We start from the raw sequence: 16058 nt of genomic DNA on the forward strand, positions 1-16058 counted from the left end.
CGAATACAATTTCGTACGTTTAACATAATTTTTTGGAGTTATCTATGAAATGCTACTTATCTTTATTAAGTCTAATGTAACTTAATTTCTTGCCTCTTTTTACATTGATAAAAACTAATTTCTTATCTGATTTTTGTAGAATTGACTTAATATTGTTACATGATGTGAAGTGAATAATATTAGGTTGTACTTACTCAAAAAAACAGTAAGTTCATAAAACAACAGAAAATTGATTGGAAAATGTTGCATCAATTTTTTTAAGTTGAGTTCAAGTAACAGTTTTTACAGTGCAGTGACTGTGACCACATTAACTTGAATGCACACATAGTTGTGATAAACTCCAGCCTGTTACTGTGCTATGATCCATCCATTGTGAGTGTGTGTGTGGGGGGGGGGGGGGGGGGGTGCCCATGTCCAACGTCCAACACACATAGACAGACAACCATTCACTCTTACAGCCACGCCTACAGTCAATTTAGAGTATCAATCAGCCTGGTCCCCTCTTGATGTCTTTGGACTGTGGCAAGGCAAGGCAGTTTGATTTGTAGAGCCGTTTTCACAAACAGTTTGTCTCAAAGGGCTTCACATGGCATCATAACAACATCCTCTGCCCTTAGACCCTCACATCGACGGAGGAAAAACTCCATAGAAAACCCTTTTAACAGGGAAAAATCTGAGAAACCTCAGGGTGAGCAACAGAGGAGGATCCCTCACCCTGGACGGACAGACGAGCAGTAAATGTTGTTACAGACAAGAAAACAGTTTACAATACAAAATGTGGGAAACAGGGAAATGTTAATAACAGTTAAAGAAGGAAGCTTCTGGAAGGGGAGGCAGGGAGAGCAAGCCAGCTTGATGGGGGACTGGTTCATGGGAGGGGAGCCCAGGTCAGTGTAACAGCAGGGGATAAAGTAGTGGGGTAGGGGAGCGATGCAGGCGGCGGTTGGAGCAGAGAGATGGAGCTCCTGTGGATCTGTGGAAACACAGAGAGACTGAGAAACACCAAGGCCAAACTACAAAGTGAAACAGGGAATGGTAATGACAGTTCCAAAATGTGAGGGGGAGCCTGAGCCAGTCCTAACTGAAAGCTCTGTCATAGAGGAAAGACTTAAGGCTGGACTCAAAGGTAGTTAGAGTGTCTGCCTCTCTGAGCTGGTTCCACTGTAGAGGAGCCCAGTAACTGAAGGCTCTACCTCAGAGGCTGTTTTTAGAGGTACTGGGAATCACTAACAGACCTGCATTCTGGGAGCGGAGTGCTCTGGTAGGACAGTAGGGACTAGTGAGTTCTTTCAAACAGGATGGAGCTTTATCATTGAGAGACTAATAAGTCAGCAGAAGGATCTTGAAATTGATTCTAGATCCTGCAGGAAGCCTGTGGAGAGAAGCTAAAGGGGAGGTCCAGCTGATGAGGGGCTGCTGGGGACCATGAGCTGCCCCTGGTGCTGCTGCTGCCCTCCCTTCTGTACTCGTCTCTGAAAAGAAGGAAAGAACAGGGCTGAGATGGTTACAGCTCTCATTCTGGACATCACAGTTCAGGTTTTGCAGAACATGATACCAGTTCTGACCAACATGGCTGATAGTTGGACTCAACCATCTCCCTTTTAAAGAGAAAGGACTCAGATAATGAGCCATCAGTGTCAACTGAGAAGATCCAGAACAGCTGAGTCACTCAGGAGATTATGTTTGATACCTCTGTTGGTGGAAGGTTTGGTGAATTTCTGCAAGTAAATATTCCTCCGTTCCAGCTCTCTGTCTCGTTCTTGTCTGAATCCTGACTAGAGCTTCATGCTCCTCAGCATTAGAAGAGCTAACGGTCTCCATACCCGGGACTTCCAGAATTCCGTCCACCAAACCACTGTCACTTTTCAACTCCGAGACGTGGACGGACACGATGAGGATGAGGACCGAGCAGCCCAACCAAGTGCAACAATCCATAAGACAGCAGCCAGCAGCAGCAGAGCAGCAAGAATGCAGAGCAATGGAAGATTCTCTTTGGAAAGGTGTTTCAGTCTGTTTCCACTGACCCCTGGATGCCAGCAGGTCTGAGGAGACCTGCACTCAGGTGACCCATCTTCTCGGAGCCCCTGACCTCCATGGATGGGGTCGTTCTCATGGTGTATACTTGTTCTGCTAGCTGGTCCTTGATCTTCTCGATGTGAGTCGGACAGTCAAACATCCACATTGACTTTTGAACTGACTGGTTTCATCATGGCTGTTCCGTGGCAGGGAGCTCTGGCTCCAGTACACAGGGGTTTCAGCTGTCACCCTCACTCCTCTTGAGCCTGTACAGACAAAGTGTTATTGATGGTCAATGGATGAATTAGTGGAGTGCACACTGAAGAACAGCCCTTCACATTTGGAGCACATCAGAGTCACAGGGCAAATACGTTCTCTTTCATTCCCATTGCAGGATTCAGCATTTAGCAGAAAAGACTGGAGAGGTCGATAGCAGACATTTTGATCCTATCGACAATCACTAATTTGTCTCTTTTCATACAATTTGACTCTGGAAACTGAGACTCCCATATTGTCAGCTGCACCACTTCCCTGCTGGAAGTAGACTGAGTGACACCCCTCACTGTCACATCCAGACAGGAACATTTCATGAATGTATATGAGCACACACACACACACACACACACACACACACACACACACACACACACACACACACACACGCAGGCACGCACACACACACACACACACACGCAGGCACACACACACACACACACACACACACACACACACACACACACACTCTCTGGCTGAACTTACAATGTGAATGAAGACTTTTTTACTTGTGCTGTCTCCTTGTCCAGGTTCCAGTAGGCGGGTCTCCCAAAGTGCAGGTTGACATCAACATCTCTGAAGATGTACTTGCGGATGAATCTGGGCCACTTGTGGCTAAATCTGGGCCGCTGCTGTTCCTCAGCAGGTCTGGGTGGTTCACTAGACCCAGATGATGAGAGGGACGTCTGGCTCTCATGACCTGTCTCTGGTGAGGCGTCTCCTGTCCTCTCTTCCGTACTTGGTGTTTGCTTATCAGGGTCTGGACAGTTGTTTCCCTCGACTGGGACCTCTGGATATTCGGTTGAATCCTGAAGCACAAGACAAAAGTAGAAAAGGTTCATCAGAGATCAGAAATGTCTGAGTTCTATTCAGCTTTATTCAATGTTCCAAGCTTTACGTGTCAAAATGTGTGTATTTAAAAATACAGAGATTTGTAAAAACACTCAGCATGATTCAACGTTCAAGCTTTCGAAAATAAAAGTGCATCTCTCTAAAAAAATGCACGTGTTCCAATGATTTGAATCACTTACTGATTTGCCAGAGCTCCTCTGCTCCTCCAGCAGTGGCACCAGACTACCAGCCTCTGTGGCTGAAGGGAATTCCTCTTCTGTCTGAACCATCTTGGTCTCTGTTCCTGTAAGTCAGACACGACCATGAGTGAGTGTTACAGTGGAAGCTGGTGCAGGGGAGGAGCACGGACCGAGGTAGAACCCAGTATAGAACCAGTCTGCACCATGGGGCAGATACATCCTCTTCCATTAACACTGAAGGAATGGGTGAGGTGGACTACAGCGATGACATCCCTGTCACTGTCAAATCCTTCTGTAGATTCACCTTTGAGTGCATGAATGAATGAATGAATGAGGGAACGTGAACTGTGTGCTTACTTGCAGAAGGATATCCACTTGCCAAAGGCTCCTGTTGTCGAGAGTGTGAAAGAGGGATCAAGAGTGATTCCTCTGTTTGAAGCCCCTTGTTTTTTCTCCCTGTCAAAGAGAAAGGATTCAGATAATCAGCCATCAGTGTCAACTGAGAAGATCCAGAACAGCTGAGTCACTCAGGAGATTATGTTTGATACCTCTGTTGGTGGAAGGTTTGGTGAATTTCTGGAAGTAAATATTCCTCCGTTCCAGCTCTCTGTCTCGATCCTGTTTGATGAACAACACATGAAGTTACTGAAGGATTCCTCCGTATTCCAGCATCACACACATTACAAATGTTGACCCAAAGCTGATGAGGAAAATCAATCTCCAATATTCGGTTCACTCAACATTAATATCAGCCTTCCAGCAAGGGTCACCTGTGCTAACGTCTAATTATTCAATGTGATCATTTATGTCCTCAAACGCCCAGAAACTGGACGCAGGTTGGGACGACGTGAGGTCAGATTGACTGCTCCTCCAACTCACTTGTAGGTCCTTGTTTAACTGCTCTATCTGCTCTTGTAGAGAACAACATGTGTTTTGGGCTGTGGCAGCCTTTCTTTGTTCCATGGCTATTTGGCGATTGAATGCAGACTCTCTCAAATCCTGTTTTCTCTTTAAGTCCTAGTAGAAAAGACAGAAAGCCAACAAAAAGAGAATTATAATCTTAATGCTCCCACCTTGGGTTTATAATCTGATCCACATTTCCAGGCTCCAGTCATGGTCTGTTGGTGGTGACCTTCATCTCAGAAGACCTGTGTACACCCGGTACAGAGATCCTCCTCATGGATCTGATCACTAGTGAACTCCTCAAGTGAGTTCCCACTTTGACTTCTGGTGCAGGTGTAAACAAGGCTAGACACTTTTCACATCTGACGTTGAACCACATCAGTCAACACAAACATACCTCATACTTCCTGGTGATCTCAGCCCGTTCCTGTGTCACCTTGGCCAGTTGGAGGCTGAGCTCCTCCCTCTCCAACAGGCTCTCATCCTGGTTGAGCTGCTCCAGGTGCTGTATGCGATCAACAGCATGTAGCAACCTCTTGTCTTTGACCTGCAGCTCCTGTCCCAGACAGTTACGGCAGGAACGAGTCTGATACAGCTCCTTCTTTAAAGATCTGACCTCATTGTCATGCCTGGCTTGGACCTGGGAACAACAAGAACATTGTTAGAAAACTGTCACTGGAATTGAGCCATGATTGGAGAACTGGGCTCAAGATCTCTTTCTATAAAAAAGCAGTCAGAGATTAAAGTCAGAATCTAGAGCTCAAAGTCAGAACCCCAAGATTACTGCTGGGTATCAGAGATTAAAACCAGATCAAGTGAGAACTCTGAGGTCCAGTCAGAGATCCAAACTGAGCCTAAACTCCAAATTCTGACTTGTTCCTCAGAACTCAAAGTAGGCACTGCAATCATGAGATTCAAGTCACCAAAGGGACTCAGTAACTGACCTGTGACATGCTGTCCTCTGCATCCTGGAAGTTCCGCAGCGCCATCACATGGCGGTGCTGAATCCTCTTCAGCAGCATCTCTTCCTTCCTGGATTCCCTGAGCTGTTTCTGCAGCTCATGGTTTTGATCCTGCAGATCACGCTTCTGCCTCTGCAGATCACGTTTCTGTAATGTTACAACTTTGTACCTATTCTGTACATCATCTGCCTCCTTCTGCAGATTTTGGTACTGGTTCTGCAGATCACTCATCTTATCCTGCAGATCACACTTCTGCCTCTGCAGATCACGTTTCTGTAATGTTACAACTTTGTACCTATTCTGTACATCATCTGTCTTATTCTGCAAATTTTGGTTTTGATTCTGCAGATCATAGTTTTCATTCTGCAGATCACGGTTCTTACTCTGAAGTGCTCGAACCAGACTCCACACCTCCTTCCAGTCCACGTTTTGGTGACCTTTATGAGACCCAAAACCAGTGCAGGGTCTAGGGGAAGGGGACTGGCTGGACTCTGAGTTCTGCATTTCAGAGGTGTGATTAACGCTCCAGGTGTCAAGTTGTGTTCTAACAAATGTGGTGTGAATGGAGTCTCTTCAACCGCCCCTCATATAAGTGAGTTCATCACTGATCTCAGTCAGGGCAGCAGATGACTGGGAGCCACCTTCATCAGTCAGTCATCATCACTCATCCTGACCTTTCACTCATCTTGACTCTTCACTGCTGAACGGACTGCAATGACCTGTTTTCAGTTGTACTGACATCCTGTCAGCAACATTTCTGGAGTCTTTCAAAATAAAAGCTCTCACAAGAACATTTGTTTTAAGGATTCATTCATTTAAAGTTATTTGAATGGTCTTGTTGTGCACGAACATATGCTGGGTAGTTCACCTCTTCGCCTCTCATCCAAGAAGCTTCTTAAGTTCTTGCCGTCGTGAATTCCGGCTGCACCTCCTGGGGAGGGATCTAAGGACGGCATTGTAGGTGGGTGACGGGTGGTGTCTGAGGCCCCCTCCTCTGTTCAAAGATGGACGTTCTAGTTTGACATGAACGGCTTCTTTCACCCCTCTTTCAAACCATCTGTCCTCTCTGGCTAGAACAAACACCTTGTGGTCTTCGAAGGAGTGCCCCTTCTCCTTGAGGTGGAGGTGGACTGCTGAGTCCTGGCCTGTGGTTGAGGCTCACCTGTGTTGCGCCATGTTTCTGCAACTGTATCACATAACTATGAGGTTTCTTCATGTATTTCACCTCTGTGTTTCCTGTTGTCTCTGCTCGCTTCATTGTCTTAGTCGGCGTCATGGTCGTTCTCCACGTCTCCCCTAAGGCCTTAGTTTTCAGTCCTGTGTAGAACTTTGTTTGGTTTGTCCTTTGAACTCGTCCAGGACTTCAGCCTGTTGGCTCTTTTTGTTCGGGCCTGAGCCAGAAGGGACTTCAGGCCTTTGTTTTTTCCTTCCTTTGAACTCCCAGTGTTGTGTTGTACTTTACCATTTTAAATTTAAGACTTTTGTTGTCCTCCCCTTGGCTGCATTTGGGTCCCATTTCCACATAAATCTTTGACAGTTTGCTATTTGAAAGGGTTTGCTTCCCCAGACGCTGAGGTATTTTATCTGATCACTTTTTTAAAAATTGCAGGTCAATTGAATTTCTAATTATCTTAAAGTTTTATTTGCAAATCCAACCATTTTCTGGACCTAGCATGGATTCAGTCATGACAGTGGTCACCAACTCTGACATCAAGCTGGTGTCTGCGCTCCTGTGAGAGGTCATCCACCTGTGTGTTGCTGTCTCTGCACCGACACAGCAACCTGGGCTGCAGTGGCACCAAGAGTGGGTCAACAATAAAACCAGGTTGCCCATGGACAGTGCATCTGCTGCCACCTCGACCGCCAATACTGTTTCAGATGTCATAATAAAACTGATCATTGAGTCTCCTGTAGTTGTTCTTTATCACTCTTCATTGTGCCCATGGTGTACGTGACAGCTGTCCTCTGGATTTACCCTATTAAGACCAGTGAGGAAGGGTCTTTCCCGCAGTGCCAGGGGAGTACATTTCAACACATTGACTGGGAGGGCCGGGGTGACCTCCTGATGACCAGACACCCTCCTTGCCACCCAGCCACTGCCACACTGGGCACAGGTGAAGAGGCTCTGCAGAGTCAGACATGACCTCCTTGTAATTTCGTGGTTGTTTTATGTGTGATTACTGCAGAGACGCTGTGTGATCTGCTAGCACGTGGACGCTGTCCACTGAGGGCCGTGTGGCTGTCCCACACTCACCTCTCATGCTGTGTATGTAAGACTTTAAGGACCTGTGGTCACCCTGTATTTGCTCTTTATTTTGTTCAGTTATGTATTTTGAGCTTTCAGGATTTCAAAAGTAACTGTAATGAGTGTATAAAAACTTTCTATAAAAGTAAAAGTATAAAAGTGGTTCTTGTGTGTGATCCATCATTTTAGAGTGAGAGGTGACCAAGGAGTGGAAAAAGGGGGAAGAGTGCGATGCAGGTTTACTAGAAGAGGCTGTGGACAAGGAAGTTTCCTGTCAGGAAAGAGTGTGCAGAATCAAAGGGATACATTTTTAAAATGATATTCAATTGAATTAATCATGTCAGATGTTCCTTCCACAGAGTCACAAGGTCCAAATATACTGGACAAACTTGAGGGTATTTTGATGTTTTTGTTTTTTTTATCAGAATAGAGTGGTTGTGGCCAGACGTTGGGATGGCAGTTTCAAACCTGTACTACCAGGTTCTTCATAGCCTTGAGGATGAAGGTCGACTAGATCCTTCTGACAGCATCCACCTGTTCTGTGCCCAGCATGTATGTCTTCTGTAGGAATTACATGAATAGATAGGTCAGAAGTAATCGTCTTTAAGAAGTATGTTGTGAATCACATGAGTTTCCATCCTGACCTCAACGAACAAAAGGACAAACAGTTACAGAGACAGGATGAAGGGGAGGGTTGAGAAGCACATGCTAAACAGGTGATACAGTCATTGCTTTGATGGGGAAACCATGTGCCCTTTGTTGTTGAATGGTATCAAGGTTGGGACACTGTAAAGATCGGGAGAGAACATTCGACAAGAGTCTTCTCTCCATGCTGCATGTATTAAAGAGACTTGATTCATCACATCGAGTTGGTGATTCTTCAGAGAACTAGCAACTCTCAACGATTTACAAGGAGAATTTCCCTCACACATCCACGTCTGCAGAGAGATCTCCATGTCTTCAGGGGGGTTGGGATCATCACCCTCGAAGAACAGAGCAAAATATGTCCCCACAACAACTGTGGACAATGGGACTCCTCCACAATCCTGTTGATGCTCCAGACCTGGCAGAGGTGCTCATTACATGTTGTTGTTTTTTAAATAGGTAGGTGATGCTTAAAATGACTAAAATGCAATATATTCACAGCATATAACTAACAGCACTTTGAACATGGTGACTTATAAATAATATATTTGAGAGATAGTTGAAAAGTTTTGGCTTGCATTTCTTTGGCCACGTTGGGGGAAAACAAAAGAGCCGATACTTCATGCATCAGCATAGCATCAGCTCTGTTCACAGGGAGGTCCAATCAGAATCTGCTGGCCCCAATTTCCTCATCTCTTCAAGACAGTGCAGTTGCTGCTTCCACCTTCCAGAATATTCACTCCTGCCCTCGCAAATACGAGATATGCTGAGTCTCGAGCTGATTCAAGTCCCCCACTTTCACAAATTGGCAAATCCCAGTACCCCTCAGCCTGGTGGCCCTCAGATTCGTCCCATGCCTCAGCCATGGAAGCAAACCCTAGCCCCTGTCCCAGCCCCCACTGCCCAGGCTCCCACTTCTACTGCCCAATCCACTCTGCACATCATTCCCCCTGTACCTGCCCATGCTGCACCATCTCTTTCTACCCACCATGTACCTGTAACTCTAGGCATGGTCCAAGCCCCTCGGCACTCTGCATCTATCCATGTTCCAAGCCCCTGATCAATCTTCATCCATGCCTGGCCAAGCATAGCCCACCTCCACTAGCAGCTTACCACCAATGCCAACGCAAACCATGGCACTCAGTGGCACCAGTTGCTGAACAAGCTGACAATTAGCAACAACAATTTATCGAAGCTTCATTTCCAGGTGGTTTGTGGCTCCAGGCGAATCATAATATCCAGCACACACAGTGAGTCCACCCTTCATGCAGCATGAACACTAGCATCTGGGTCATTAAAGGGACGTTCAGTTATTTAGATGTGGTTTATATGAGACACTGATGCCCAGTCAGTGCAGACGCCTAGGAAGGTGCTGCTGTGGAATCAACACCAGCACAAACACATCTCTTACCACCAACAAGCTGCACTTTTAACATTTGACACATTTGATAGAAGATGTAGCACTACATTGTAAAGAGACGCATTTGATAGAAGATGTAGTACTACATTGTAAAGAGACGCATTTGATAGAAGATGTAGTACTACATTGTAAAGAGACGCATTTGATAGAAGATGTAGTACTACATTGTAAAGAGACACATTTCATAGAAGATGTAGTACTACATTGTAAAGAGACGCATTTCATAGAAGATGTAGTACTACATTGTGAAAAGACACATTTGATAGAAGACGTCTTACAACATTGTGAAAAGACGCATTTATTAGAGGATGTAGTACTACATTGTGAAAAGACGCATTTATTAGAGGATGTAGTACTACATTGTAAAGAGACGCATTTAATAGAAGATGTAGTACTACATTGTGAAGATTCATTTGATAGAAGTGTAGCACTGCATTGTGAACAGACACATTTAATAGAAGATTTAGTACTACATTGTGTACAGATGTATTTGATTGAAGATGGAGTACTACATCCCAAAAAAGATGCATTTGATTGAAGATGTTTCAAAAGCAAATGCATTTCATAGAAGATGTAGTACTACATTGTTAAAAGATACATTTGATAGAAGATGTAGTACTACATTGTTGACAAACACATTTGATAGAAGATGTAGTACTAATATGTGAAGAGACGCATTTGATAGAAGATGTAGAACTACATTTTTAACAGATACATTTGATAGAAGATGTAGTACTAAATTGTGAACAAACACATTTGACAGAAGATGTAGTACTCATTGTGAAATAAAATATTGGATAGAAGATGTGGTACTGCATTGTGAAAAGACACATTTGATAGAAGACGTAGTACAACATTGTGAAAAGACGCATTTATTAGAAGATGTAGTACTACATTGTAAAGAGACGCATTTAATAGAAGATGTAGTACTACATTGTAAAGAGACGCATTTCATAGAAGATGTAGTACTACATTGTAAAGAGACGCATTTGATAGAAGATGTAGCACTACATTGTAAAGAGACGCATTTCATAGAAGATGTAGTACTACATTGTAAAGAGACGCATTTCATAGAAGATGTAGTACTACATTGTGAAAAGACACATTTGATAGAAGACGTAGTACAACATTGTGAAAAGACGCATTTATTAGAAGATGTAGTACTACATTGTAAAGAGACGCATTTAATAGAAGATGTAGTACTACATTGTGAAGATTCATTTGATAGAAGTGTAGCACTGCATTGTGAACAGACACATTTAATAGAAGATTTAGTACTACATTGTGTACAGATGTATTTGATTGAAGATGGAGTACTACATCCCAAAAAAGATGCATTTGATTGAAGATGTTTCAAAAGCAAATACATTTCATAGAAGATGTAGTACTACATTGTTAAAAGATACATTTGATAGAAGATGTAGTACTACATTGTTGACAAACACATTTGATAGAAGATGTAGTACTAATATGTGAAGAGACGCATTTGATAGAAGATGTAGAACTACATTTTTAACAGATACATTTGATAGAAGATGTAGTACTAAATTGTGAACAAACACATTTGACAGAAGATGTAGTACTCATTGTGAAATGAAATATTGGATAGAAGATGTGGTACTGCATTGTGAAAAGACACATTTGATAGAAGACGTAGTACAACATTGTGAAAAGACGCATTTATTAGAAGATGTAGTACTACATTGTAAAGAGACGCATTTAATAGAAGATGTAGTACTACATTGTAAAGAGACGCATTTCATAGAAGATGTAGTACTACATTGTAAAGAGACGCATTTGATAGAAGATGTAGCACTACATTGTAAAGAGACGCATTTCATAGAAGATGTAGTACTACATTGTAAAGAGACGCATTTCATAGAAGATGTAGTACTACATTGTGAAAAGACACATTTGATAGAAGACGTAGTACAACATTGTGAAAAGACGCATTTATTAGAAGATGTAGTACTACATTGTAAAGAGACGCATTTAATAGAAGATGTAGTACTACATTGTAAAGAGACGCATTTAATAGAAGATGTAGTACTACATTGTGAAGATTCATTTGATAGAAGTGTAGCACTGCATTGTGAACAGACACATTTAATAGAAGATTTAGTACTCCATTGTGTACAGATGTATTTGATTGAAGATGGAGTACTACATCCCAAAAAAGATGCATTTGATTGAAGATGTTTCAAAAGCAAATACATTTCATAGAAGATGTAGTACTACATTGTTAAAAGATACATTTGATAGAAGATGTAGTACTACATTGTTGACAAACACATTTGATAGAAGATGTAGTACTAATATGTGAAGAGACGCATTTGATAGAAGATGTAGAACTACATTTTTAACAGATACATTTGATAGAAGATGTAGTACTAAATTGTGAACAAACACATTTGACAGAAGATGTAGTACTCATTGTGAAATGAAATATTGGATAGAAGATGTAGTACTACATTGTGAAGAGACGCATTTGATAGAAGATTTTGTACTACATTTTGAACAGATGTATTTGATAGAAGATGTAGTACTAATTCCCAAAACAGATGCATTTGATAGAAAATGTAGTAATACATTGTGAACAGACCCATTTGATAGAAGATGTAGTACTACATCCCAAAACAGATGCATTTGATAGAAGATGTAGTACTGCATTGTGAAAAGACACATTGGATAGAAGATGTAGTTCTACATTCCAAACAGAAGCATTTGATAGAAGATGTAGTACTACATTCCAAAAACGTTGCATTTGATCGAAGATGTAGCACTACATTTTGAAATGACACATTTTATAGAAGATTTAGTACTACATTCCAAAGTAGATCTATTTGATAGGTGATGTACTACTACATTCCAAATCCGATTCATTTGATAGAAAATGTAGAACTACAATATGAACGGACACATTTTATAGAGGATGTAGTACTTCATTCCAAAACATATTCATTTGACAGAAGATGTAGTACTGCATTGTGAACAGACACATTTGATAGAAGATGTCGTACTACATTGTAAAGAGACACATTTGATAGAAGATGTAGTACTACATTGTGTGAAGATGTATTTGATAGAAGATGTAGTACTACATCCCAAAAGAGATGCATTTGATAGAAGATGTAGTACAACTTTCAAAAGTAAATGAATTTAATAGAAGATGTAGTACTAATCTATGATCAGATGCATTTGATAGAAGCTGTTGTACTGCATTGTGAACAGACACATTTGATAGAAGATGTAGTACTACATTGTGAACAGACCCATATAATAGAAGATGTAGTACTACAATGTGTAAAGATGTATTTGATAGAAGATGTAGTACTACATCCCAAAAGAGATGCATTTGGTAGAAGATGTAGTACAACTTTCAAAAGTAAATGAATATAATAGAAGATGTAGTACTAATCTATGATCAGATGCATTTGATAGAAGATGTAGTACTACATTTTGAAAAGACACATTTCATTGAAGATATAGTACTTCATTGTGAACAGACACATTTGATAGAAGATATAGTACTTCATTGTGAACGACACATTTGATATAAGATGTAGTACTACATTGTGAACAGACACATTTGATAGAAGATGTAGTACTTCATTGTGAACGACACATTTGATATAAGATGTAGTACTACATTGTGAACAGACACATTTGATAGAAGATGTAACCTCAAACTGCATTTTAAACAGATGTATTATAAAGATGATGACCAGCAGCAACGCTAACTCAAGTCAACTCCTCCTTCTATTTTTTTCTCTTCTGTTGCATTGCTTTGATATTAATTTTTATTTTTTTAACAGCTATAATGAATATAGCAATAGAGAAGTTATGAATCCATACATCTCCTATATATCGAATGGGTATATTTGTAAGTGTGTAAATCTATATTCATGTATGTATATATATATATATATATATATATATATATATATATATATGTATATGTATATGTATTTGTGTATATGACAAATAATTTTTAAAAAGTTTTTTAAAAAATCCATAAATGTTCAATGAATATTCTAGTTGGTTTTTTTTAATCGCTTGCGACTTGGTGACTCTAAATGAATATCAGCCCTGGAAAAGTAACTCCTTTTTCATGCAAATTCACTGTTCATAAAATTCATATAACAATGCAAAATTAATATTAGAGGGACAGCATGGCCCAAGTGTTGCTGGTTCAATCCTCACTTCCTCTGGTGTCCATGTTGAAGTGTCCTCAAGCAAGATACTGAACCCCTAATTGCTCCTGATGGCCCTGCGATGAACTGGAGTCCCGTCCAGAGTGAACCCCGCCTCTCACCCAGTGTCAGCTGGGATAGGCTCCACCCCCCTTTACAGGTGAGCGCTATAGAAAATTTGGATGGATGAATGGAAAATTCCTCTTCGTTAGTAAAGGATATCTAACTATGCTTCAGCATGAAGTCATCATTTTGACCCCAAACATCAAATTCAGAATTGCAATCCTGTTTTCAAACAGCTTGATTGATTCCACTGTTGTGTGATGCAACCATCATAGCAACACATGATGAACTCTCCAGCAGCAACAAGTTGATCAGACGCAGAAGGACACGTGGCTCAGCTCTGCTGAACCAGACAGTCATCAGCAATGATCAGCAGCAGCATTTCAGTATGCTAGAATCATTGACCAAACCTTTCATGACTGTCACAAGAGGCTTGAAGCTCAATAAAAATGGGGTTCCCAGTTGAGTTCAGACAGGAAGTTTTAGATGTGGTCCTCAGGAGCTTTTCTCACAGCCCCAACTGATGGAGGCCAATTGGTTTTATCACAACAGAGGAAGGGCGGTACTGTCAACTGTACTTCCTCTGCTTAGTACTTGGGAACGTACATGGAAAAAAAAGCTGAAAAATGCTGCAAATGATCTTTGCACCATCATGGAGTCGCTTCATTGTGACGCTAAGCTTTGATTCAATGTTGAAATACATTGTTTTGTTTTGTTTTTTGGTTGATTTAAAAACAGAACCCAGTCACTTGTAGGCATCACTGCACTTGAAGAATTTTTCTTCCCTCTGCTGGCAAAATCTAAAAATCAATTATTAAAATTACTTTGACAGACATTAGACAAAATTTGGAGGCCAACCCCTGCCCAAAACACCAACTATGTTTCTACTGAAAATGATCCTTTTGACAAATTTGGTGCAAACTAAAATGCCAGGTAAGACACGACATGGAGACCAAAACCTGCCCCTGAAATCATCCATTATAGTAAAGATGGTCACTTCCTGTCCCAAAAAGATCCTGATGCGTTTCCATCAAAGATTTTGCCGTGGAGACAGTCAGGAAGAAGGGTGACAGAGCCTACTTGGTGGGGAGTTGGACGTTTGTGAATGGCAAAGAAATCCAATGATGAAAACAGTGAAGTTTGACTGGAACAGAGAGTGTAGTGAACTGCTTTGACAGTTTTTACAGTTTGGTACAAAGTACTTTCTATAATTTTATGAAGTACACAATGTACTAATATGGCAGCATGTAAGTTCACTGGTTCGTATTTTCTGTATTTTTGTGTGTGTGTTCTTGATGTCAATGTCAGAAACTTGTTCAAGAGGAAATATTTATTTTTGTAAAGTCAAAACAAAGGTGCTGATTTTTATTGGATACAGGAAACCATTGCCTCCGTTGTAGATGCCTCATTTTGGAGGTATCAGTGGGGAAAAAATGTGTGGTTCTCATCTGGAAGTAACAGGTCAGCAGGGGTTGCTATGTTCCAAGGAACATTTTAAGATCGTCAAGCATCTCTCAGACAAAAATGGCAGATGGATAATTCTTCTGGTGGGGATTGATCCTCTCAGTTTGTCATCACTAATTATGGCTTCAACAATAAACAAAGCAAGAAAGAGCATTTTTCTACAAGAGAAAGCAAAATGAATCAACTTTTATCAACATTTCCTCCTGCCAAAGTCCTGTGGGGAGGGGACTTCAATCCAGTTTTGGATGATTCTCAGGACAGATTTTTTGAGTGTTGTCCAAGTCTCAGACACACACACACACACATACAAGTGAAGGACAGGAACTGGTAAGAGAAGGTTTACTACGGTTCTTTAGCAACAAGGCTGAACCATGTGTAGTAGCACGGAGGAGCAATTCTGGTAAAATAAATCCAACGTGACACAAAACCTGCCCAGTCTGAGAGGTTCATCTCTGACCTGACACAGTTGGTCGGAGGGCTTCCTTTCCTTCAAGAGGGATAAAAGACCTTTTTTCCATGGACGCCGATGCTCTCCTGGGGGAACTGCTCCAATTGGACTGTGTCCATGATGTCATCTCCCTCCTTCTGAATCTGGAGCAAACACAAGTCTCCATGCTTTCTCTTGCAGGTTCTCTGGACGAAAAGCAGATATGTAGTTCACAACTGAAAGATAAAACTAGAATAAATAGAAGGAGAAATTTAATGAATAATTAAGAGGGATACAAAAAAAGGCAAGACTACACAGTTAAATGAAGTTTCAGTTTTCATCCTGACATCATTCACTCAGTGCTGGCCGCGGTGTCCCTGGAGTACCGTTAGCAGCCCTGTCCATTCCCTGTACAT

At 41.5% G+C, this 16058-nt stretch overlaps 1 protein-coding gene across 2 annotated transcripts; it reads right to left on the minus strand.

Moving 5' to 3' along the window:
- Positions 1 to 1907: 1907 nt before the first annotated feature.
- LOC147269537 (uncharacterized) lies at positions 1908 to 5505 on the minus strand. Of its 2 annotated transcripts, XM_086186424.1 has the most exons (8): positions 5168 to 5505; positions 4621 to 4863; positions 4200 to 4337; positions 3869 to 3938; positions 3678 to 3776; positions 3321 to 3424; positions 2776 to 3098; positions 1908 to 2282 (listed from the first exon to the last, which is right to left on the minus strand). In XM_086186424.1, exons 1-8 carry the CDS (start codon positions 5414 to 5416, stop codon positions 2255 to 2257), a joined length of 1254 nt encoding a protein of 417 aa, XP_086042550.1. In that variant the 5' UTR covers positions 5417 to 5505; the 3' UTR covers positions 1908 to 2254. The 2 variants fall into 2 exon arrangements, with proteins under 2 accessions (XP_086042550.1, XP_086042559.1); XM_086186433.1 differs by lacking the exon at positions 4200 to 4337.
- Positions 5506 to 16058: the final 10553 nt, after the last annotated feature.

The sequence above is a fragment of the Aulostomus chinensis genome, chromosome 2, assembly GCF_037954235.1.
Source record: "Aulostomus chinensis isolate RoL2024-O1b breed Wild chromosome 2, RoL_Achi_v1.0, whole genome shotgun sequence".
NCBI classification, from domain to species: domain Eukaryota; kingdom Metazoa; phylum Chordata; class Actinopteri; order Syngnathiformes; family Aulostomidae; genus Aulostomus; species Aulostomus chinensis.

What these genes read in the sequence shown, in the direction of transcription:
- LOC147269537 (XM_086186424.1), bottom strand. Translation starts at nt 5,416, where the DNA reads ATGAGTGATCTGCAGAACCAGTACCAAAATCTGCAGAAGGAGGCAGAT. An exon ending in CAGAGGACAGCATGTCACAG is followed by an intron (nt 4,864 to 5,167) that starts GTCAGTTACTGA and finishes TGTTGTTCCCAG; the next exon opens with GTCCAAGCCAGGCATGACAA. An exon ending in AAAAAGTCTTCATTCACATT is followed by an intron (nt 2,283 to 2,775) that starts GTAAGTTCAGCC and finishes TTGTCTGTACAG; the next exon opens with GCTCAAGAGGAGTGAGGGTG.